This window comes from Vanessa cardui, chromosome 20 (assembly GCF_905220365.1).
Source record: "Vanessa cardui chromosome 20, ilVanCard2.1, whole genome shotgun sequence".
Taxonomy (NCBI): domain Eukaryota; kingdom Metazoa; phylum Arthropoda; class Insecta; order Lepidoptera; family Nymphalidae; genus Vanessa; species Vanessa cardui.
This window is the reverse complement of record NC_061142.1, coordinates 6,388,858-6,416,695: the sequence shown is the minus strand read 5'-3', so window position 1 is coordinate 6,416,695 and position 27,838 is coordinate 6,388,858. Positions and strand designations below refer to the sequence as shown.

Sequence of the window (27,838 nt, the reverse complement as noted above, 5' to 3'; positions counted from 1 at the left end):
GCATCTTAACCGATGATTGCAGGTTCAAATCCAGGCAAGCACCACTATATATTATATATATATATATATATATATATATATATATATATATATATATATATATATATATGTGCTTAATGTGTGTTTATAATTCATCTCGTGCTCGGCGGTGACGGAAAACATCGTGAGGAAACCTGCATGTATCTAATTTCATTGAAATTCTGTCACATGTGCATTCCACCAATGAGCATTGGAACAGCGTGTTGGAATATGTTCCAGACCCTCTCCTTAATAGAAGATGAGGCCTTAATCCAGCAGTGGGAAATTTAAAGTCTGTCACCTTGCTTTACTATACTATAATAGGAATCACAATTATATTCACATCAAACGATATTTCGCTAAACCTGTAATAGTAGCTCTTATTCAAATCTTATTGAAAATATTCTTTGAAAATGGATTCAAAGAATAATTTTGCATTTACAAATGACACCCCAAAATCATCTCCATACATACAAATTAGATCGTCAGAACAAATTCAAAGAAAATGATTATTAGGTATTTTAATAAATAGGTTAATAAAACAAGTACTTCGAGATTTTTTTTTGATTCTATATCAATAAAAAGAATATATTGAAAAGAGTATATGCTTTAATGTCTGTTTGAATAATCCTGCGCGGTGTAAGTTAACTTTTATTCAAAAATCATTGAAAAGTTCGGTTGAATACGGATACAAATAAATTATTTTTCATTTACGAATGATGCTCCAAAATTATCTCTATACACAGAGCCTTAATGCCAATTCAAAGAAAACGCTACTTAAATGATGCTGAGTTCATTCAGTCAGGATTTCAATTTTATGTATTAAAACATTTTTAACAAGAAATGTGCTCGTTTGTGAAGTATGAAATTCTTTTCTTACAATCGAATCGAGATGGATAGCGAGGGTAGCCGAGGATTGCCGACGAATACCGAAATCCTCACCTTTAGAAAACAACGTCCAATGCCGAATCAGTGCTCGGTGGTATTTCAACGTGGTCGGTTGTGTCGTGTTTCGGGAAAATATCGTTATCGCGCGGAAAAAAATGAAAAATCACACATTCAATTAAATGTGTTTTCAAAAAGCGCGTCTCTTATCAAAGCCATGTTATGCGTATTCCAATATTTGCATAGCGGAAAAAGTGAATAATGTTGAAACTTTTATCGAGTGAATTCAAAAACGTTTTCCAATGAAGTATATTTAAAGTTAACTAATTATTTTATAACGTATTTAATATATTAAAAAATAAACGTGATACTATTTAAATAATATTGTTTTGTGTAAATTACATAACATGTAACTAGCGAAATACGGTATACAGTAAGTATAAACTATACATCCATTAAAACATATATTATAGCATAAAAATGTGTTATTTTAAATTATAAGACGCGCGAAAATTCGTCATATATTCGTGTGCTATATGAGATATTAAGATATTAAGTTTTGATCCGGTCTATTATAAAAACTACCGAATACAGAAATACGACTAGTTATATACAACTATTTTGTATTTATATTTATATACACATACGTTCGTTATTATATTTTTTATAAATCTAAATTTTAACCTATGTGCATTGTACACGTTTGGTGTAATTTATATTTTAACTACTTTATTATTATTTTCTTGTTCGTGTAACGTAAAGTTAACTAAAAACTTTTAATGCTTGTAAAAGATTAAAAGAAGAATCTATACAATCGACTGTTAAAAAAAGTGTTTTCAATTTTTTAATTTTTTTTTTATCAAACCATTACAAAATTACTTTTTACATGTCTTGTAAATATTGTTAGTGTCAAAGATGAAACAAATTTATCGCTTGCAATGTACATCAAAACTATGTATCCAGATAATGAACAGTAAATAAAAAAACAGTCATGTAGATTATCCCTTGTATATAATCAACTGATATTTATATTCCAATATTTAATCATTATCATTTATATACTACATCGTTCGATAGTCAAATTAATAATCAATAGTTCAATTTCTTACTCGGTACTGAGATAGTTTTGTATACTATTGTGATTTATTTAACATTAATGACGATTCAAAAGTGCTTGTACAAGCCTACTTGAATAAAGTTTATTTTGATTTTCGATTGAGATTGGCTAGTTCAAAACAGATTATAAATGAAATGCAATACTTATTTAATTTAAATTGGTAGGTACTTTGTTTTTGATGTGGTATAACATGAACACGTTATATAAGTATAGGTATAATTTGTGTAATTGTAAAGCAACCTAATTTATTCCTAAAACGCTGAAATAAGTAACCGTGGCGTGTTTTGTAAACTACTTCCAAGTACCAGTTTTCCTGACTTCTTTGCATATTTCAATAGCAACAATATAAATACCTTAAGTTTCATTTTTATTTTTTGTTCAAACGATTATAGGGTATAGTGCTTTGATTTAAGGGTGTATTTATAAAATATAATATCAACATTAAATTTTTAAAATATATTAATTATTTTATAGAGATAAATTAAAAGTATTACAGAAGTATTACTCCCAGTTCTTGATGTCAACGTATAAGTGGGTCACATTATTCGTCTATTAATAATAGTTTTAAAAGACGTTCAATAGAATTATTATGTATATGTTTTTAATACAATATTTTTTAATTCAATTTACACGTAATTGATTAGTTCAACAGTACTGTTTCTTATTTCAATCGTTCAATCAATGATGACAAATAAAAGACCGTTGACACCGGTTACAGTTTTAAATGAATGTTACAGAAATGACAAAATGTATTTCTTAATAAATGTAATCAAGTACCGAAATATAACATTACATTTTCGACCTTTTCCAAATGTTATATTTAAAAAAAAAACATACTGACATTATCCTTACCTGTAATAAGAAAATAAAATAAAAGAAATACCGACATGACAACGCGAGTCTTACCCGAAGGTAAAAAACTATTAACTTTGGGGCCTAATTCCAGGAACTTTTGGATCAGACGTGTCGTCAGGAAAATACGAATACTATTTTATATATGCGACAGACACACTAGCTAGTTCATTGAATTTATACTTTCTGCTAAGGTCCTATTCTTCGATACTAGAACTATTGTCAGAATATAAAAGCATTTTTTTATTTCATTACTATACTTATTAACTTATTACGTTGTAATAGGCCAATTTCAGAATAATAACGCTTAACTTAGAGCATTTACCTTGAAAATTTCAAACTAATACCGAATGAAAAACTTTCTCTTTAAGCTTTTCATAGGTTTATTTTAATCTATTTAAGAAATGTATATTATTATTTGAAACATATATAACGGGATATCTTTGTCAATTAAATTTATTATCAAACAGAATTATCATCAATATAATATCACAAGGGAAGTGTGGATGTGAGGAAGTAAATATAAATTTAATGACAAAATTAGTGGTTGCTTAAGGGTGGAGAATTAAGGGGATTTGGTAATTATTATTTCCTGTACACGGCGCTGTCTCATTATTATATTACAACCCTATATTATATAGGTTTATATTTAATAAATAAAGTAAGGTCTCATTTATCTATAAAACATTAAAATATATTATACTTAATAATTTTCGACCTGGTAACTTAGGATGTGTTAAAAAGAAAAGATTAGATGGGCAGTTGAGTATAAACTGATACGTAAACATAATATACCGAAAAAATACAAGAAAACAAAGCCTCATAGAAAACGAACACTATCTTGTATATTAATATTACCTCCAGCTATAGATGTGCAGAAAAATAAAGAGGATTCTTGATTGCAATTTACGAAATTGTTACGATTTAACAAAGAATTAATTTTAAAGAGAGAAAAACAGTTACTATAGAGTCGTGCTACGCCTGTATAATAAAAAAGTAATCAAAATTAAATTGTCATCGACAAAATCTAATTCTAAATGCATTGATGTATTGGATAGTAAACATTTAACGTATGTGTGCATAAATCTTTAAAACTACGCAACAAATTTTGATGCGGTTTCTTTTAATAGATGGACTGATTCAAGGAAGGTTTATGAGTATATACATGCATAACATAGAAAAAAACTTGATCATTTTCCATTCTTTACTTTTTACGAGAAGTAATGTCTTGACTATAAAAATCATATATTATAAATAATAGCATTCCACTGAGTATATTGATAAACATATAAAAAAATATTTTTTCAAAGAAACTTATACATAATGTAATTATCTAAAAATAACATCAAATTCACTTCAAAGTAAACCACTCGTTTTATTAATTGATTTTTAATCAATTTATTATTTACTGGATGTAAAATTTCTATATCTAAAACCGAAAACAAAGGCCTCACTATCAAGTGTCGATCATAAAGTTTATTGAAAAGGACGTCCGCCAACTGCACTGCTGTCAAACTTCAGATTGATATATTGACATAATATAGCATACCGTGCATATATCATGTATGTGAATGCATTCACAAAAGCAATATGTTACAATTTTGCAATGCAATACAAGGCTCATACTTGTTTTGTTAGTCCTGAGATAGGCTGGTCTGCATTCGTAGAACAAAAGGCAGCTCGTTTGAATATTTATAATCTTTTGTGTATTGATATCATTTTTTATTTTATTATTAATATATATTCTCGTGAAAGATATCATGAATTTCAGCTCATATCGCCCTCATTCCGCTTAAATATTTCACAATCTTTAAACGTTTTCAGAGATGAAAATATAATAATGTATTAGTGCTGTTCAAAGAAAAGGGCGCTTATAAGGCAAGGTCGAAATAAAGATTTTCAGGGTAAAAATGAGTGGGAAGATAGTGTCTTACTGAATATAAGATATTATATAATAGTATATTTAAGGTTGACAATCTGAGTCTCGTAGAAAATAATTATTGATCTTGACCAACCTGTTGCCTTGTTGATTGTTCAACATATTATTATTATTAATTACGTGTTCAGTATTGATTTAACTTATTGGCATATAGAGGATATTCATTTAATCACTTCAAGGCGGCAAACCGTAAAATTCCTGGCATTAAGTTATATAAGTGCTCCAAAATATATCTATTGTGGCATACATAATCTAAGTAAGCTTTCTAAATTAGATTGAGGTTAGTAAATATTACGGCGATGACAGCGAATTCAGCGAGTGCGTGTGTTTATTTTTTAATAATTGTTTTATGAGAATTGGGCACGTCGAAAAACCTTTTTGTATCGACTAAAATTCTGACCTCATTTGTATGTGGCAACCTGCTACAGATCAGTATACAGAAATATGATTTAATCTCGTTCTCAAAAAGAAAGAAGTTGACCAAATTTAGAGAAGATCTTACAAAATACACTATAAACAAAAACACATTCTGCTTCACATAGAAGAAATAATAGGCAGAGAAAGAAGGAATATAATTGAAAAATCATACCCGATAAAGTGCTCAGATGGTCCAGTGGTAAGAACTCGTGTGTCTTAACCGATGACTTCGGGTTCAAACCCAGGCAAGCACCACTATATATGTATATGTGCTTACTTGTGTTTATGATTAATCTCCTATTCAGCGGTGAAGGAAACATTCTGAGGAAACCTGCATGTGTGTAATTTCATCGAATTTTGATGCATATGCATTCCACCGACCCGCTTTGGAACAGCGTGGTGGAATATTTTACAAACCCTCTCCTTAGTGGGAGAGGTGGCCATAGCCCGGCTGTTACTTTACTTTTTACTTTAACCGATAATAGTCTATAACGAAAAATTGTTTTGTTTGCCCAATCGTTGGGCATAGACACCTATATTTTATATACATAAATATTACACCTTATAAGAATATCTCTAGAACATAATAAAACAAATAATAAAATGAAACCCTTCACTATGTGTTAGAAAACGTTTTACGAGTGGACGAATAGATAAAGGGTACTATCGATCCTATGGTTTCCCTTTAAGAAGCTTATCCTTTTATAATATTGGGGAAAATATGTTGAATTTTTTTAATAAGATAAAGATGAATAATAACTTGTTATTATTCTTTTGCGAGGTTAAGGCTTATGATCTAATCAGAATATTTTTTTACAACATCGTGTACTATGGGTTGGTGTAGTTTCATAGTTGAAACTGTAATGATATCTACTAGTCTCTGTACGATCTGTTGCCTGTTGAATATTTTATTTAAGGAACTATGTGACTCGGCTATTAAAATACGATAAGGAGGAAAATAAAATCGATTTTGTAATCAACTATCGTTTGCAATTAAATAAATCGTGAAAGAGGCAGATTTGTGAATAACTTAAGTTTTTTTTTCTTAAAATAATTTCTAAAGCGTTCTAATTACATTTTATTCAATTATGTTTCATTGCCAATTTACTAGTGCTGTTCAGGTTTATTATACAGCACTTTAATAAACTAACCCTACTTTTAGAAACTTGGAAGTAGGTAATCTAATTTAACGGTCCAAAGTGCCGAGGCCGGAAATACGTTTTACTATAACATGTTATAGAGGCTGCCTGCACATTAATAAATGGATGGAGGTTTTTAAATATAATTTCTATATCAGCATTTTGGTGAGGTCAAACGCAATACTGTAATCATTACGATTGTGTTATTTAAAATTGGAACGATTTTATTTTTAAACTCTAATAAAAACTCGGAAGAACAAAATTAAGCATTGGATATCCATAAATATATATGTATAGCTAGCCAATCCTTGTACTTACAACTAGCGGTCAAATTTGCACATTTTCTATAAAATACTAAATATTACTTTTTTTTTTCTTAAAATCAAAAAGTTTTTTTAAGTTTACAGAATAAATAATTTAGTTCTGAATTTAAAAATAATGTCGAACAATTTAATAAAAGTGGTAGAAGCAGTGACTTGTGACTTCACTGCAGTATGTAACCGTCGAAGCTCGTCTAAAGAGAATTCCTGTCAATTCGAATTGCTACAGGCGGGTTTCATGACTTTGACAACACAATAATACGATACGTCGATTTACGGATCTTGTTTAGTTTATAACATAACAAGTAAACGTTTATATTCGTTACAATAATTATTATTTGCAATCATAAATAAGTAAGCAATTGTAAAAAAGTAGTTTTATTTTATTTTATTAAGTTAAAACTACAATAAACGATAATTAATAATTTGTCGTAACGTGTACTAATTATACAATTAAATTAAAAAAAATAAAGGTAAATACAACGCAAGCCGAGCATTTAGCTTAATTATTAATTAAATATATGTAGATTACACAAGGCTTTCGCAAAAATAAGATTTAAAGTAGAATTTAATGATTTTATATTATACTAAAGATAAATTAGGTAAATTATAGGAAAGTTAAAAATAGTAGTAATCTTCATGAAAAGAGGGTACGCATTCCTTAAAGGCCGGCATCGGATTCATTTCGGATTACCATGAGCGGTGATAGTCACTTTCCATCAGGTGAACCTCCCGCTCGTTTGGCAAATATTTCTTTTTAAGGATTATTTAAACGGACAATGAACAGTTATAAGTACGATTTTCAAGGTTATTTTTAAATAAATAAATTAAATATTGGACAACGTCACATGCATTACTCTGATCCCAATGTCAGTGCTAAAGCACTTGTGTTATGGAAAATCAGAAATAACGATGTCACCACAAACACCCAGACCCAAGACAACATAGAAAACGAATGTACTTTTTCCACATCGATTCGGCCGGGAATCGAACACGGGGTCTCGGAGTGGCGTACTCATGAAAACCGGTGTGTACAGTAATCGACCATGGAGGTCGTCGTCTTTTGTTATGCCTTTGCTTAACAAAAAAAAAAACGTATAATTTGAGACTTGAGAATGAAAGACTAGAATCGACCTCAAAGACAATTATTAGATACACGATGCGTTTTGCAGTGTTTGTTTGCGACGAAACGCAATTGTAAAGAGGAATTCTTCTAAGCCGAGTTCCCCAATACAGCCTTCGAGACTCCAACAACTCGATGTGTTGACTTACGTACAATGTTACGTAGAAAATCGAAAGAGTTTCAATAGACTTAGACCGGTATACACGGAAATCTAAGCTCTTATATCTTATATTGTACATTCCTGTTAAGAAAGCCTATTTTATTTCAGGAAATTTGAATTTAGAATACTTAATGGTAAGGCTTTGTGCATACCCATCTGGGTTAGTCAGTTATTACATATTCTGCGATAAACACACGTTATGTTTTATGTTGTTATAATCCAATTTTGGTCGTGCTTTGCTGCTTTTTTATGTAAGTATGTGGTGATCATTTACCATACGTTCCTATTTCTAATAGTTGTATCCCTGATACATATTAAAACAAAATATGAGATACAGAGACCATTGGATTCCAGCGACTGCTTCAATCCTTGCATGATCCTTAGAGATTCCGGTTTTTGTACGATCACAGAGTAAAATGTCGTGAATAAATTCGGTTCACTAACATAGGGCGAATAGTATATTAATTGACAGCGAACACTACAAACAGACAGCTATGGCTGGATAGAAAGAGAGAAAAATATTAGAAAGAAAAATATTAGACTACTTAAAAGTCGATTAACGATTATATCATGTAGTTATAATTATTGTTATATTTGGAGTCGATGTCAGCCAATAAACCCTACAGTATATCTATCAAAAAACAATACGAGAATACTTTAACAAATATGTTTTTTACAAATTACCTTTTACACAATAATATACTGGATCAATCAAGGGGCTCGTATCGCTTCTTTCTTTTGATTGTTGGGGCAAGGGCACCGTGGCTGACACCGGCTCCAAATATACCAATAACTATAACTACATGATATAATCGTTAATCGACTTTTAAGTAGTCTAATATTTTTCATTTCATTTAACTTAGGAAGACTCTAAAAATATGTTGAATACGCATTTATTTTTATTACTTTTTCGTGCATATTCATTTGTTTTAAAATAGTGTTTTGTTTGAAGTCGGTTTTTCTTTTTGTTAAAATTTTTATATAGTATTAAATGTAATTAAAGAAAATGCGTAATACATTGCAAATAACTCATGTTTTATAACAGTGTTCCAAGAACAATATATACTTATAACTTTAATTTATACTTACAACGTGTGTGACATGTGACACGCAAAAAAGGTAGTATGTTCTTTCTTGAAGTTCAAGTTTGCTTTTCATCAAATTCACCTAGCGGTGTGATCGTGACAGTGCCACAGACAGACACACAGACAGAGTTACTTTCACATTTAATAATTTGAATATAGATTAATACAAAATGTAATAATAATAACAAAATATATTACAAAAGACTACTAAATCAGCATTTATCTTCTGAGGTTAACTATTAATAGTCGGGACTGACTATTAATAGTATTACAAAAGAGCTTATTCACAATTACGATTTAGTTTTGTATTCGAGATATAAAAAGCCAATGACGCTATATAAACATTCATTAACAAATCGGAATGCAATGCATAATAAAGTTAACGAAACTTTATTATTCTATAATTAAAATTCTAGCTGCAATTAAAAGTAACTACTACTAACAGAGTATAAGCTTAAACACTCATTCTTATTCCAGATTGCAAGCGCCGGTATACACTCAGCCTAATGAACAAACTTTATCCAAGCTTAGACAATACGCAATTAAAAAAGTAATTAATTTCAAACCAAACTGATAACTCAAATTTTATTTAAGTAGAATCGTCACTAAATCCCTCTTAATAAGCAAAGATTTAAGACAAAATCCTGCGAGTTTTTCGCGAAATTAAATTAGCCAAAAAAGTCGGTGCCATTAAAATTACATTAGCATAAATAAGAGGAATGCTAATCTGAGGAGAATAAATCTTAGCCAAGAAATAAAAATAATCCCTTGCCGACATTCAATGACGCCTTGACAGATTTTTCTTCAGTCTTTCCTATAATTATTTTCCTTATTTTCTCTTTTAAAACCAGCGTTAATTATCACTTAAGCAATCGCAGAACCCTTTTGTAATTATGAGCAGAGGAGTGTGTGAAATGCTTTTAAATTGGCTACCCCTTTGTAATTAATCAACGGGTAGTGCTGATTTGTAGTTACCTACTTGTATTTAAAAATAAGAGACGTCTCGTACGACGTACGCTGCAAATTTTGTATTATTTAAAAACAAACTTAAATAAATTAACAACGCTTGACAATAATTAAATAACAGGAAATTTAATTGTTATAAAAAACCCGTATGAAAGTTATCTAAAACCCCTAAAATAAGTTCGTTTCAATAAATATATTATGAACCATGGTCAAATATAATACAAAACATATTAATTCGTTTCGAAACTTGGTATCCTAAGGCGCATGAATTTAAGGACGTTTGAAGTTAAGCCACCTCGCTGTTAATGACTTTTGATCGAGGCTGTCTGCCTGTGTCATCGCTTTGCTTGTTATCATTTACGCAGCAAAATTGTCAATCATGTCATTATTTTTTGTTTTATTTAGGAAACAATCAAGCACTATGTGGTTGAAAGAAGGATATATATTAATTAATCTTAATAGTTTACGCTACAAAATTGTATCGCAAAATCACTTTTGAAAGTGAAAGCGGTAAAGCAAGGTTAATTTCTACAATAAACGAGAAACGAACACTAATTACGGGCCGTCAAAACTGCGCGAGGCACGCACGTCTTTGAGCACTGTCAAAAAACCAACGGCTGATGGATCGCCCGGCGGCGCGTAGGGCAAGGCCTCAAGTTATTCGCGTTCACATTTAACCAACTGCTCTTATCCTCACCTATCTAATACACGTCTTGATACATATTGTACTGTCGCTCTTGTCTGTCATTATACTGGATTACTTAATCTAAGACCCAAGCAATACATGCTCAATATTGATGATTGCGAGCTGAATAATTAATTCGTGGCTTACCCTTACTGATTCCCACAAAGTCCTACAAAATTTATCATAAACGTCTTTATAATTAAGTCTGTGGATTAATTAAAATATTGTTAAATAACGCTCAATTTATTCAAACGTAGATCAAATAATCTCGGATTTAATTATAAATTCTATAATACAAAAGTTTATGAATGAAAGTTTTTACACGGGTACTTTTAATGTGACCAAGACATGCTCGAGGCACCATAAGGCTTTCATATTACGGGGCATAAAATATTCATGCCGTCACAACCGGAAAGGTAATCTTCAGGGAGTTCCAAATGTAGCCGTCAGTTAGAGACAACTTTAACACTCTTTTATTCTAATTAGTCTTCAGGGAACCAACTGTAAAGTTAGCAACTGCTGGGCCTGCGAGGGACACGCTTAATTTCAAGGGTTGAATGGTCAATCAATTCTCGCTTAACAGTTATAATATATGTACATAATTGTGATTTAATTACAACGAGTTTTAATATATTTTAAAATTTTGCATACATTTTCCCTTAAACATTTAATTATGTATATGACAACATATTTCATTTTATCCTGTGCTCATTGCAGTTACTTAGTTTACTTTAAATAGAACATATAAGATTGAAATAGTTCTAAAGCATAAATAATTTGAGTTTTTGAATTGCAATAGCTCAGTGATTAAATAAAATAAATGAATTAACTATTTAAGCAAGTATTGAAAGTGCAAATTTAGGCAACTACTACAGATAATCTCCTGTATGACATGGAAACTTTACCGATGTGTAAAATGACATACGAACTTGTAAAAACGAATGATGGAATTAGCTATAACCTCTCTTAAGAATGTGCTTGACCATTGAAAAAAAAGAGCGTACTCCTTTCTTAAAGGCCGGCAACGCACCTGCAAGCCCCCTGGTGTTGCAGATGTCCATTCACTTTCCATCAGGTGAGCCTCTTGCTCGTTTGCCACCTATGCCATTAAAAAAGAAAAACCCAACTGTGGGAAATTTGCGGTTTGTGTTTTGCTTTTGATGTAAATCTATCATTTAATATCAAATAGTAGAATTCAGCTAATTATATCATTACAATCGAACAAAACAGAGGCGGAGGAACTTTTTAATAAACGGCACTTTTAAATCTCGTTGATGTTTATTATATTTCACGAGCTCATTTCGCCTAACTTTTAAACCGTTTGAGCATTTTCAAATAAAAAAGGCCTTTTGTAAATTCCAACAGACGATAATCATGCCATATTTTCCAGAAATTTCCCATTTACAGAACGCTGCGACAAAGCTAAACGTTTAACAGCCAGAAAAAGGTCCATGAAAAGATGTTTTTACAAATAACCTCCGCTTTCGTTTGGAGTTGATTTGAAAAAATACACCGATACTTGATTTTATAAGTGGTCTTGTTTTACTTGACATGTTTTGTATAACATCATTGTTTACAGTTGTTGATATCAAAATTTGAAAATATATACCTATATTTTTTTATGATCGAGGATTGAAAGAAGCAATAACACCATAAACTATCACTAAAATTTCCTAGCGATCAATAATTTATTATATATTATATTTGCTGATGACCGAATAGTATAAAATAATGCCAGATTTTGAGTATTAGGTTCTTGATAACATTAGGTTTCATTATTTTTTAAATTATTTTAATGGACCTCTAAAAAATCTTCTGGTCATTTTATAAGACGTGTTATAGATATTGGATATCTTCGTTGATTGCAATGATTCTTCTTTTTATTCTAAAAAATAAAGTAATGAACAATTGAAAAATGAACTTCTATATTAATTGTTAATTTTCTATTAAGTTACTGTTGTACTGTTACTGTTATAATGTATCCTTTAAATATATATAGTGTTTTAGAAAATTACCATGGGTGATTAATTTGATCTATTTTAAGTGTAATTAATCTCCTGAAATAATTATCAAAGATAATAACTAACTATTGCTTTTAATAAAACCTGAAAATTATCAATATGTATAAAAACCCCATGCCTAACCCCCGTTATCCAATTTCCGAGGAAAGGCGTATTCTACATGTTTTCTGATGACGCCCAATACATTCATATTCGCTGGCTCAGCGGTTGTCTTCCCCTCCAAACACGTATTACGTCTATTTCAATTCAGCCTTACACGTTCCACGTGTACAAAAATAGTTGAATCGGTCCCGAATCGATGGAATGAACGAACGCCCTGGAAAAGATGGCGTAATATCACAACAGATGTCGACGACGGTTATGTCAACTGGCCGTCCATTCACGAAACTAATAAAAGATTCAGCAGCGTCGTTCATCCAAAAGAGGGTCCTTCCGAAGCATTGGAGTCCGTTCCCGACCGTTGGAACGCTTTGAGGTTTCGACCTTACGTCATTATCACGCGGTACGCTGCACAGAATGAATATCGAACCAAAACCGCTTTAATGCTATATTTCAGTATGTTTATGCTACAAGAGATTTGTTCGAATTATTTCGTGATTAAATGTATACCGAAGTTGTAAGCACGCCCGCGCTCTTTTCGTTTATTTTGCTGAATAATTTTGTTTGCGATGAAAATGAGCGAAACTTTTAAACACAAATGTTGAAATCTTAGTCGGATCATTATTGTTATTCTGATCTTAAATTACTCCGTAATTACCTCTATTTATACAGCTAATACATTAACCATATAGCCTTCTTGAAATTGCACTCGTTTATATCGTCGTTTGTATCGTGTATATGTATTTGATAATTTGGTGTAATAAAAGGACTAACCAAAACTTAAAATCTTAGAAAAAAAACATGATCTTTTGCCGGTAGACAAATGGACTACCTGGTGGTAAGTTTTCAATTTTTTTCAAAGTCAATGCCGTCATAAGAAGTATCAACCATTCCTTTCAACGCCAATGACGACCTCCTTGGTCGAGTGGTGTGTACGCCGGTTTTCATGGGTACTCTGAGGTCCCGAGTTCGATTCCCGGACGAGTCGATGTAGATTACCATTAGTTTTCTATGTTGTTTTGGGTCTGGGTGTTTGTGGTACCGTCGTTACTTCTGATTTCCATAACACAAGTGCTTCAGCTACTTACATTGGGATCAGAGTAATGTATGTGATGTTGTCTCATATTTATTATTATTATTATAATGAGCTTCCTACATCCCTCAAACTAGAATACAACATTCAGAGTAAAGTGTCTTTGGGTATAGATCTAATTACCATTATTTTTTACTATAGTATGAATACAATTTAATTTCATAAATTTCAAGTTTCATTCATTGCGATTTTGTTTTTATTTTCGCTTTCTATATGGACATTCCGTTTCATTTTGTTACTCATACGAGAATTAAAAGTAACTGTTTGGCACTTTAAAAATAATGTCCCGTTTAAAAATCCAAACACAACTGACTGCAACTGTAATTAAGATAAACCCTGTAATGATTACGTACATTTTGCTTATGTTTTTTTTTTTTTAAACTAAAGGTTCGTCCAGACTCAAGTTTATTTTAAATTAATAATCGTTTTTTCAAAGTTCAAATTTCATTGTACACTTTTATGGCCCATTGGCAAAACCACTTGAATTCTAATAAATTTATTCTATATTTATAGTTATTTTTGTACTTGGTAATAGAAAATAACGTGAGAAAATCCGCATGTGCAGGTTGCCTCCCTCTAACCTCGTAGTAATTTAAAGGCTCTACGTTACACTGCTGCCTTCCCATTGATTCAATGTGTGTTTTATTTTGTATAACAAAAACCTATAGAACCCGTTAAATGTAAGAGGTTGGCATTCTCTTTTATGATGGAACGGTCGCCATAAGCACTATACAATATAATTATGAATTCCTTCTGACCCAAATTTAGTCCACCACGATCAATCTCATGAATCAAGTTCATCGAATTTCTAATGAATGAAACTTAACGGCTATATCTTGCATACAATTTTTGGCCATTTTACATTTGGTTTCATCCTCCATGCATATTATTATTTAGAGTTCATCCTCATTTTGTCGTCCCAATATTTTAATGAGACATAAGTCAATCACGATTGTAAACGTACAGGGTTGTTTTGTAGCATTATTAATTAGGCAATGGACTAATGAGAGAAGCAATAATATGATGACGTCATTCTGATCTATTTCGACATCGACAGCCAATCACAAGTGTTACTAGCAAATATGCAGGGCATAAGTGCACAAGTGTGTGCATAAACTGAGATGCCTCATATGATCGTAAAACCAGTACGACCGGAAAGAATTCAAACGTCGGAACAACGTGTTTACTTGTGTTCAGGTGTATACACACTTCTGACCTCCAGACTTAGAAGGATTTTTCGAAGAGAAACTCAATAACTTGATATGTCAACATGTAAGTAGCTTAAAATCGCGGTACCTCCAAATTTATATCTAATCATTAAACCAACGAGGCATTCAAAGTAATAGATCTGTTAGGCCTGTTATTGTTAGACTTTAATCGACTAGCTAAACTTTGAAATCACTGACGTCATATTAGACGGTGGTTATTTTTAAGGCTGTTACCATGTCACCAGATTTTTACAGAGAGACTCTATTTCGCTTTATTTATACTTGTAAGTAAATATAGATTATTTATAAATTTCGGTAAAAATACGCAAACTCCAGTTTAATTTATATCAAATCGTTACTCGACTAGCTTTTAGCCTTAATAATATAATGTGCCCAAAGGATGAGCCGTTATTATGCATTAGACTAAGCCAATAATACTTGGTTGGTTCTAAGTTAGCACTTAGCCGAGCTAAAGTTTGCCGAACAGTTTAGTCAGTCCCAACGCCGATTATGGCTGAAATTATTTTCGGAAATATTAATATTTGTTGAAAATGTATTTAGAAATAGCCAATTATATATTTATTTATTTCATGTAATACTCTTAAATGTTAGTCTATATATATGCTAAAATAAAAATTGGAATATTATATAGGTTTGAATTATTGAAGTTCAGAATCGATAAACTCTGAAACCTCGATATTAATAATTTATCACCATTAATAAGCTAATTTTTCCAAAGAAACTTAGCAACTGCCTAGAAATATTACCCAATCTTTAAAATGACATAATGGCAGATTTTAAAGGATTTTGTGACAAATAAAATTCCACGAAGGAGAAGCCGCGGTTTCATCTAGTATTTTACTAAACCGCTTAAAATTATGTATATTTTTATAAACGAAATTATTATTTGTATATTGTTTTATCTGTACAATTTTTCTCGCTCCGCCTTTGATCTTAATAACAATGTACAACATCAAATGTTAAAGAAAATATAAATTTAGTATCTTTGAATAGGCGTTTTACCATTGACTCGTAAAAGATACGACATCGCTTAAGCCATTATATTTTTGCGCCAAAAATATTTTTTATAAATTATAGCAAAGCAATAAACATATCCCGTATAAAATACAAGAAATAAGTTCAAACATAACATGTATATGTGACGTAAAAATTGGCAATTTCGGATTGAGAAGGTTCGCCCTATAAAGTACGTGAGGCGGTCAAAAACAAACTTGTGCAATAAATAACTCGATCGGATAAGAAAAAGGTACGTTCAGCTATTTTATATTCAATAAAAAATAAGATCAAATAAATTGTCTTACGATACAGTCACACGATTTATGGTTAAACAAATGTTTGTTGTATATTGATTTATTATTGATGTGAAACGTCTATATGGGGCCTAACGGGGATCTGTATACCGTGGCGATATACGGAAAGACGATATATCCACTTTGTTATTATAATTATGATTTACAATAATTTGTCATTTGTTGCAAAGTTCAATTTCGATAATTCACGATATTGAAGTACTGATATTGATAAATATATAACAATAATCACTAAACGTTTTTATTAAACAAAGACAAAAAAAATTTTATATTCCTTTTAAGTCTTTGTCGTAAATGCAATGTAATTTACATTTAAATTTTCTTAATTTTTTTAGTGTAATTTTTAGTAAATAAAATATTATTTTATTAAAGGATGTTAAGCGTTTTGTTATCTCCTTTATTCAAAAAGATTTATTTAAGTATACGAGCCTGAGCTTGAGAAATTTCTGACAAAGCAGCAAGTATTTAAAATTGCAGCCTTCTGTAAAAGTATGCAGATTGAACTATGGATATTCAGCGATTTCAAACTGCCATGGATTGTAGTAAATCCTGTATAGGGCAGAACTATAGACACTATTTTGGTATTAACTTTCCATTGTGTTTTAATTGTATGCATAAATCAAATTGATTTATCCATACAATTAACTTCGATATATTTTTATGTGAAGGTGTTAATTAGGTTATGGGTGTTGCAACCTCTTTTTTGATAAATGCGTTGCCTACCACGTTTTATAACTGGATTGATCTCTCATGCGACATAGCCTTTAGTTGCAGAATAATATTTGTAGGTCGTACCCATCCGGATAACACTTCCAAGGCCTGCAAATATATGTAAAAAACGACATTAATATTTTACCGTATTACTCATGTAAAAAGACGCAAGTTCTAAATAAAAGTAGGAACAGACTTAGTAACGTATAACGCGAAATCTGCTTTCACATATAAAAAGGAAATGTTTGAGATATTGAAATCCATATTTCAATCCACATATTTCGCGTGAGATGTTTTTTCTTCATACGTTTGTTGGAACTCGCATATTTATTTAATATTGTTTGAAATAACAACGATATTTTATCGTCGATTTCATAAAATATATTTATGAATGAGCTTCGTTTTAATACAAATATAATTCGCCTTTTTTAATTTCATAAAATATTTCTTGGTTGCTATCCCAAGATAGGTGAATATTTTTAGAGCTTCAGTGTCTATGGGTGGTGGACCACTCAGCATCTGGTGGCCCATTCGCTGGTCCACCTATCTTTAACATAAACAAAAAACGTTGTTCAGAAGGGTTACATCTCGTTTGTTAATGCATTATATGGTTAGTAGTCATTATCATTATACAAAATAAAATTTAAATTATCTGATAGTCTAGTGGTCTTAATAAGGCTTCACATCTAATACAAACCGACCTCACCAAATTCTAATATAGAACGTCAATAAAAACGTACCCTTTTCGTAAAAGACAAAAAAAGGTACACTATAATCCGATCCAATAAAATCTATGAAAAGGATTATATTTTGACATATTCGAATACTCGTACGGTTATTGAAATACCCGAAACGTAAAAGAAAAATACATAAAATAAAAACATATAAATGTTTTAATCTCCTTACATAAATCACTTTATCTAATAAATATTCATGTGATGTAGTCACGTTTCTATGTGAAATCTACCGCACAAATGTAGCAAGGGTCATCTTGAACAAGTTATATCCTTTCCATTCGACCGAATTTTTATACAACATAATCGAAATATTTTTCTTTACTTTCCCTGAGCTGCGATGACTCAGTGATGAGAACACTTGTATAGAAATCTAGGCTATCAATACAATAATATATCTGTTTAATTTGAGTTCAAAATCTCGTGATCAGCTGTGAAGGAAATAATTTGAATTTCGAATTGATATATAAATATTTATAAATACATTATTGTCCAATACAGACTTATCACAGAACACAATTGTAAAATTTCATGCAACAATAATTAATTAAAACATGTAAAAATAAAAATATCTTTAAAACAGTAATCGTGATGTTTTTAAAACATAACGATTAATATACGAAATGCGTTCTTAAATAATACAACTCGATAAATTTTCACATGATAAGTATAAATTGAATTATTTTACTAACATGTGTTTTCTAAAAGTTTCCTAAAAGGCGTTCGTGTTATATTTCTGACATGGGACGAAAAGGTTGACCCCTTCAAATACGTGTTTGACTTACAGGACGTTTTAATGTGCTCATGAGCGAAACGATTTGCTCAGAACCCACAATTTGATTAATTAAGTCTTTATACGTCTATGGGCAATGTCGAATAAATAGAAAATTATGTTATTTAATTAAATATCTAACGTGACGAAGGATGAAAAATTAAAAAGGAGTTTTAATTTAATTTATTTACATTTAACGCTTTGTAATTTTTTTAATTATTATTTTATAATGACTTTATATAAAGACTTCAAAGAGTTATTATGTTAATACTAGTTATCACCCGCGGTTTCGCTAGCATTTAATGGGGGTCGGTTCTCATCTTTTACGCAAAATACGTAGCCGTACGTAAAATTTCATCCAATTCGGTTCATTGGTTTGGTCGTGTAAAAGCGACAGATATACAGACAGACAGAGTTACTTTCACATTTATAATATTAATGTAGAAATATAGATTGAAAATGTGAGATTTTATTAATAACTAACGGCCCGGTACGTGCTTCACTACGTATAAAGTGAAATAATACAAAAAATCAGTTCATTCTTAATTTTTAATTACAAAATGACATCTTCCATTTTTCTAAGCTTTGCTTCTATCAGAACTAAAAACTGACATCTTTTAAGGACATTAAAAAGTGCTAAGGATTTACTACTAAATCCTGAAGTCAGTTAGCATTTCAATGCATTGGTGGTAGGGCTTTGTGCAAGCCCGCCTGGGTAGGTACCATCCACTCATCAGATATTCTACCACTAAACAACAATACGCAGTATTGTTGTGTTCCGGTTTGAAGGGTGAGTGAGCCAGTGTAACTATAGGCACAAGGGACATAGCATCTTAGTTCACAAGGTTGGTGGCGCATTGACGATGCAAGGAATAGGAATATTTCTTACAGCGTCATTGTCTATGGGTGATGGTGCCCACTTACCATCAGGTGGCCCATATGCTCGTCCACCAACCTATTCCATAAAAAAATGCAATTCTTATGGAATAGCATTTAAAATAACCATGTTTAATGTACAGATAGAAAGACTAGACAGTGCGTGCATTGTGCTATAACAAGCTGTTTCCAACATTTCTCGATTCCGTAATACGTAGCTGTAAAAAATGTATTGATTAAAAAATTCAAGCAATTTTATACTTAAATTTATTTTTAAATGAGTTACAACTTAAATTCTTGAGGATATTCGATTGTTAACAAAAATGTTTCATTTAGTCGTCGAAATATCTATTACATAATGCATTATGACAATTATAGAACTTTAGAAGTTTAACAGGGCAACGGTAGCGTTCATTTTGAGTAATCTCTCGAGGACACAAACTCTAATAATCCAATGAAAGTCAATTTCCTCACAGAAAGCGTCCAGAAGGAAGACGACAACGTTATGACTGGAGTCCTGTACCATGAATTATGTTACGTAAAATGACAGTTCGATCAAACAAATTTAGGCTAACACTGTATTTTGATATGATTGCAAGAAATGAATTGTAACAAATCTGTAGGATGACAATTATAATGTTTGTGTAAAACAGGTTGAATATCATTAAAAATAAATATCTATTCTTTTTATTATTTTTAAATTTTGATAGCACACATTTCAAGCTAAATTTATTGACGAATAATATTAAAAAATAATCAACATAACGAAATTATATACAAAATTTGCGGTCTTTTTTTCTTTACTGTAGTTGATATTTGCTAATCTATCTCCCAAGTAGTTCGATCGCTTCGATTTATTAGATAATACATGATTCCGTATATGAGCATACATCGAAAACATATATTTTATAAGTACAGCTATATTGTGAATAGTTATAATCGTCCGTTTAAACTTACTGTATACTGTAACTGAATTATATACTTTTGTTTATAGATACCTAACTATATTGCAATAGAAATGTTAGATAAAACTAAAACTGAAACAAAAGTGTCGATTTGTTGTACGGCGTGCGCTAGTGTGTTCATAATGTGAGCAGACATGTGCTCCGTCAAGTGGATACGATTGTTCGTGATGCTGGCAGCTTGCTGGGCGCAGGAGGGCGAATGGAGCGAGGACGCTGAAGATTTGGGTAAGAGATTTTATTTATGTTACATTTTATTGAATGCGAGTACATCTTTATACACATCGATTGCATATTTCGACATAAAGCTGCATGGAAATCGACTATCATGATATGGACATACTATGAGGAGGAATGAGGACCATGTTTTAAGGAAGGTCTTGAGCATGAATATGGATGGACAGAGGTAGGTACGACCAAAGAAACGATGCATGGATTGTATGAAAGACGATATGTTTAGAAAGAAAATTACTTGTGAGGTGACGTCCGACAGAGAAGTATGGAAGAAGAAGACATGAGGACCCGACCCCAAATAAAATTGGGATAAGGGCAGGAGGATGATGATACATTTGACATAGAGCTAACATTTTATTATATTTTCAATAATATTAATGAATTATACTTATGCTATTTCCCATATAAATTTGACCATTATAGGCTATATGGAGCATTCTCGAAAAGATGGAGTGCGTATCGCTTGCTTTTATGGGTATTCTGGCACACTTGGCACCCTCGGTGAGTTCCATATAATCTTGACCCAAGCTTTTGTGGGGGAAACGCGTAAACATTTTTCCAACAAAGAAAAAAAACCGCCAAATTAAAAATATTATATATAATAGCGTCGGTGTGAAATGTATTTTCTATCTGAAAGAACCGACAATAAACTTTGTACAATGGTACACAAATCTTAATAAATACGTCCTATGTTTTCCGTAAGAGATGGTGACTTTCAAGTAGTACAGTGACTGCTGATACTATTTGTAGTACATCAATTATATATAAGTAAATAACAATGAGTTTTTGTATTTTATGAATACCGGGTCAAATTTCTAATATGTCTATATTTTTAATTAAAAAAAGTTACAAACATAATACTTAATTACATTAATATGGTAAAAGAAAAAAATACTTCCATCGAACAGCGTATATCGTACAGGCTATCAAATTAAAACAAATCGAACTCAAGTGGGAATCGTGTATAACCCATTAAACGTGCCTGCTTGTCGAAAATTAAAACAGAAAATATATTTCTGATTGTTCGAAGCGCGTTAACCATGTTTTTGTCCGATTTTTATTATGCAATCCATCGGGAGCTGCGTTTACACGCAACAAATTGCTCACTTTGATTTAGGGTATCGAATGTAGGTAATAAATGTACTCGCTCGTGAATACAACTTTTCACCGTTTCCGACTCAATGTATTCACAACCGACACATATAAATCGATAAATGGATAAAGATAAATAAGTCCGATTCTATTCACAATATATAAAAGACATTTTCCCTGTAATCCTCTTTAGAAAGTGATTATTTAGATCTTGAAGAAAAGTTTGAATGAGACGAGCCTTGAACGAGATCTATGCCCACTTCACGTAATTTGGATTTGTCCCCACGCTAAGGAGGAACTTGCTCAAGTTTGATTTCTCGTTTGGATGACTGCGAAAGAAGCAAAAAAAGCGACCCAATTAAAAAGTGTTCATGCATGGGCAGCTCTATTCGACTCCAATTTTATTGGAACGATTAATTTTATTGCGAAAATTTCTGGACAGCGGAACGAATGGAAAACGGAGTCGGTCGACATGGCTTCACCGACCTTTTGTGGTAGGTCGATGGATGGGTTTGTACAGTACCGAATCTAATCAAAGGACACGAAGCCGAAAGAACCATTCAGCGCCCCGATATTGTGAACGTGATAAATGAGTACAAATTTTAATGTAATTGGAAATCGTTAATGACGAAACCGATCCAATATCAAAACGGAACGTTGAAAATATGGAATGAAATGGCAAATATGTATATCTTAATATGCGATGGCATCAAATGAGAAGGGAAAATTCGAGCCTGGGAATATTTATCTCCTGGAGAATTCTTTACCCTGAAATATATTTTCGATAAAATATTTTTTGTTGTTACTTATAAAATAGCAGCTATGAAGGGCAATATATCATTATCAAAGGGCATTTAGCAAAAGTAAAATTAAAAATATCCGCCTGATATCCCACTGCTGGGTTAAGTTTACCCTCCTACGAAGACAAAGGTATGACAATTTAAATGGGTTTTAATTAAATTGATTTCCATTGGTCATATACTGATCACGAGATAAATTTTAATCACAAACGAAGCACATGACAATTTTGAACCAACATTGTCATAACAACTGGGTTATCTCAGCATATTATCACATACGACGATTTTATTAGGGACTTTATGAAAATTTACTCAGGTGACCTTAACGGTTGCATAAAAATGTTTGCGCATGTAATACTCAGGGTGCTTGAACAATGATGTAGCCAGCTGTTTCCGACTCACTAACTGTGGAATTGAGCACGTGTTAGACGAGTAGGTCAGGCCCGACGCCTTCTACGTGTCTCCACAATAATTTTATTAATATTACGCCCAGAAGGCTGTCACGCGCGCAACCGCCGCTCGTATATCTTCAGAGACGGAAAAAAAATATGATATATTAAGAGAACGAGAGACGTAAGAGCTTTTCTTAGCTACACTTAGAGTTTAGCGGTATTATAGTTTTCTTATGGTGCAATTTGGAATACTTTATATTAAACATAACGTTTTTTTTTTATTTCGTGAAGCAACAATTAAGATTTCCTCGAAAAATATGAATATGCTTCGAGAGTGCTTCTCATTCTGCTGAATAACATCAGTCTTCTCGATTTCCAGAATTCGTTTAAAATTAAACGATTTCATCAGTTTAAATGTAATAATTTTATAATATTTAATAGTACCAAAGACATGGATCCAAATACTATCAAATTTTACGTTGAAATATTTTATGTTCAATATAATCTTATTTTACGTACCTCTTTACTCGCATTGAATTTGTATCGTGAACGTAAATTATTTCTATGAAGGTCACTGTATTAAAATATATGTGGTTAAACTATTTATAGACATGCCATGCAATATATGGTTAAGTTATATAGTATTTAGGTTTCAGGTCAAAAAAATGGGTTAAACCAGCGTAAAAATAGGAGCAAGCAAGAAAGCATAAAGCCATGATAATAGGTCTAACCATGAATGATAAGCTGATATGTATTAAATATCGATAACTGATGATGATCAATTAAAATTTTATGATAAAACATTTTTTTTTACTTTTCACTTAAAATTTATAAAAGGAAAATATGTTATTGAGGTATTATTGAATAATACGTTCAACCATTTTTAAATAGAAAAACGTACGAAATCGCATGTCATGTAACAGTACCGCTCTGATCACGTCTACAACAATTATAAGTGGCACAATTCTTTAGTGCCTTCAAACACGACACCATCTTCGAAGCATTATGGCCCGCCATTACACGACCTAACCCTCAATCTAATATAATTTATATTTCCGATACATTATGCGTGACATCTAACGTCGAAACTTGGGGCTTTGAAAGAACAGCTTTATAGTAAATTATTCGGGCTCAGCCGTGATGGTGAAATAATAGGGCTGGACAATTTAAATTTTCATTTAGTTCGCTTTTATCTTAATGTAGAAGGCGTTACCTTATTGGCAACTAACATTAAACTTTTAATAAAATACATTTTAATGTATTATCTCAACATATAGTTTTTTATATTGATTTATATAATTAATTTAAAGTTTTCATCTGCACTATATAAGCTTGGTCGATAACACTATGAGTTGATACGTTTAGAACATTATGGGATTAAAGACGTCAAGTAAAGCAAAAAATTAAAAAAAAAATTTAAAGAAACTTCTGGTTGATTTTTGGTGTAAATCATAGTAAAGGATTCGGCTGTACTAGGGGTAGCTCAACAACTGATGCAGGTATGCTACTACTTAAACATGGAGGAAATTACAGAATGCTATTGCCGTGTTTTGTGATTTATCCAAACCATTTGATTATGTAGAACACGAAACGCTTTTGTACAAGCTAAAATATTATTGTATAGCTATTGATCTCATTGTTCCATATTTGAATCGAATAATTCAACTAGTGTATATTAATGTCTGCTAGATTTGTAGCTGTAGGGGTCTCACAAGGATCAATTTTCAGTCCTTTTATATTTTTGTTTTATATATATGGTCTTCCTTTTTTTATTTTAAAGGTATTTGTAAAATTTTATTGAGCTGGTGTTAACAACAACAACTGGTGTAAAAATGTTTAAGAAAAAAAAATTAAGTTCTAAATGGTAAAATGTCATAATGCATATTGTTTGAATTATCAAATGTACAAACGCAAAATTTCACATAAACTTAAAACAATAGTTATATAAATGTAACCGACACTACAGTATTCCTATGAATCACTTTAGACTCAAAACTTCAGTGGAATCCTCATTTATCGTCTCTGACACGGAGCCTCAACTCCGCAACATACGCTGTTGGAAAAGTTAGACAGCTAACTAATGTTGATACTGCTCGATTAGTATACTTTGGTTACTTTCTAAGTATTATATCTTACGGCACTTTGCTTTGAGGCAACGCTACACATATTAAAAACTGTTGTTATAATCCAAAAAAAATCACTTCCATTTATAGTCTTGGAAATCGAAATCTTGGTGACAATCATTGTTAAGAAACCCAGGAAAACATAAACTAATAAAACAAGGACAAAGAAACACTAATTTTAATATACTCTTATTATTAATTTATATTTGTTTTGTATTTCTACTCCAGACTGAATCTAGAATCTGTTTGGTCTGGCTACTTATCTTCTTTTTCATAACAATGGATGCTTTATCTCCTGAACATGAGGTTTTCTTGGCCATAATAAAGTATCAATCAATCAATTTTTAGTTCATATATAGTACTATTTCACATAACAACATTAAATGTAACTAGCATATCATTCTAAAATATTCGTTATTTTCAAATATTTTATATTTTTTTATATGATGGCAGTACATGTCTCCGAGCCTGAATCACACTATTAATATTTTCTCAGACAGTAGCTATATATAAACAATCGCTTATTACAGCAACACCTACATTGTGTATTATATAAATTAAATATATTATCTCATTTCATTCTACAAACTGCTTTCAAAACTGAGTACTATTCTAAGCAGCGAGAATGTGATGAGTGCTATTAACAAAACAAACATCCACTTAACGTGCCAACTGTGAGAATATACGTTCAGATTTCTAGATTGTAGAAACGTGACAAAAAAAAAACAACGCATTGTGATTCTAATATGTACAAAAGAAGAAAAGAGTTTCAAATACTAAACGAACTATTTGTTGCTTCATTTTTTTTTAAATATTTCTTTTTATGGAATTTTGTTTTTTACTTGGATGAGTGAGTTCAATCTTCGGCTTTTTTTACACATACCTGTATTTTGAAGGTCGTCCAGTCTTGATTTAAACTAAAAATTTATACTATATTATACGGTTAAATTGAAAGAATGCTGTTTGATACAAAATAAAGATTCTATTGAGAAAATAATTAGGTTGTTGGTCTTTTCTATTTTATCGAATTTATAGTCAATGCTATTTATATATAATCGACCGTATGGAATACTACTAACAACTATGATCTCATATTTAAAGTTAAGTTTAAATTGAATACTCAGTATAAGAGCACTCAGATAATCAGTTGTCATTTTTCATACTGGGATCAATTCAGTATAATGAGAAGTTATATATGTGTGTATTAGCCTACAGATGACATTTAGGGTTAAGAAACGCATTGATAACTGTGACCGTAAATAATCCATCTTTATTTCTTTGGTCTTCTGGGAAGTAAATTGAAAAGTTTCGCTAAGTATGACTGATGGTGTATATTACTTGGCCTCAGCACGGTGACAGTTTCCCGTAAAGAAAAGAGGATTATTTCGTGCGGGAAGCGGTACGTTTTAATATTGCGTCTATTTATATTCATGTCTCTTTATCGCCTGAGGGGTTGAAGCTAAGAATCATAGCTGTGAAGGGGAATACAGAAATATTCACTTAGTCATTCTTTTCGCCCTCGATTTTATGTGAGACTCGCAGCTGTAACAAGTTTCTGTGATTACGAAAACTACTATTCATACACGATAAGGAATATTTTAAAAGAAAGAGAAACGTACTAAAATATGAAATGTGAATAAGTGTATGTAATAAATTTTGAAATATCGAAATAATGACTTTTTTCCTTAATTATTGAAATATGAAAGTAAATCTGCACTTGACTGTTAACTAACTTCTGTAATGTGTTTTCACACATCTGACGGTATAATTAGCAAATAGTAATCATAAAGACGGTCTAGCATGATGCCCCTACCACCAGTGAAATCATGTTTTGATTTACAAAGCCAGCTATTATACCTTTTCAGCCCATGATGTACAGTTCGCCATACAAACCATTACAAAATACTTTAAAGTACTTTTAATAATAAGTCAAAATATATCTTTTAAACATATCACCAATCAGCAATATCACATCTCAAGACGAAATTTACTTAAAATCACTATATTAAATTTCACGTGTTTTTTTACAGTGTCCACAGTCGAAGTGGATGCAGTGTTGGGGCGCACGGCATCACTGCCTTGTGACGTCACGCCCGATACGAATGAGGACCGCGTGTACATGGTGTTGTGGTTCAGAGCCGGGAAAAGCACAGGAGGAAAACCAATATACAGGTAACTGTTATTTTTATCAAAAAAGTCAATGTATTATTTTAAAGCAAGCCCAAAACACGGAACACATAACATTTTTAAAGTAATTATTACTTTCTTAAAACTAAATAAACATTATTAGGTGTAATATTTATTTAGTTTTAATTGTTCTGTGTTCTGTGCTTGTTTAACTGTGTATAGATAATAGGAAGGAGGAAAATTCATTTTGAATATTTTGTATTCAAATAACTTGACATTTATATTATCTAACTTAACTAGAAATATAATTATTAATTTCATTAAACCAAAAATAGCGTCTTCGTCTAATAGGGATAAGAATAAAAAAGTTATTTATAGATAAAACTTTTCAACTCTCAACCTCTAATTCACGAATTCTGGAATTTCACAAAAGCTATTTTAAATTTAACCTAAAACGTAAACGTTTTTGTTACAAAGCATGTAATTGATTTAAACTTTTAAATTATTTACTTTCCAAAATTATTCTTATAATATTATTTATTTTGCATTTTCGATAA

General features: G+C 31.3%; 1 protein-coding gene across 1 annotated transcript in view; it reads left to right on the top strand.

The window, feature by feature from the left end:
* The first annotated feature begins 1,006 nt into the window (after positions 1 to 1,006).
* The window catches only part of LOC124538499 (synaptogenesis protein syg-2-like), a 111,608-nt gene continuing 84,776 nt past the window's right edge, over positions 1,007 to 27,838 (top strand). The window contains exons 1-3 of the mRNA XM_047115578.1: positions 1,007 to 1,336; positions 20,546 to 20,741; positions 27,185 to 27,326. Coding sequence (XP_046971534.1) covers positions 20,651 to 20,741; positions 27,185 to 27,326 — 233 coding nt within the window. The 5' untranslated portion in view covers positions 1,007 to 1,336; positions 20,546 to 20,650. The remainder of the gene's footprint in view (positions 1,337 to 20,545; positions 20,742 to 27,184; positions 27,327 to 27,838) is intronic.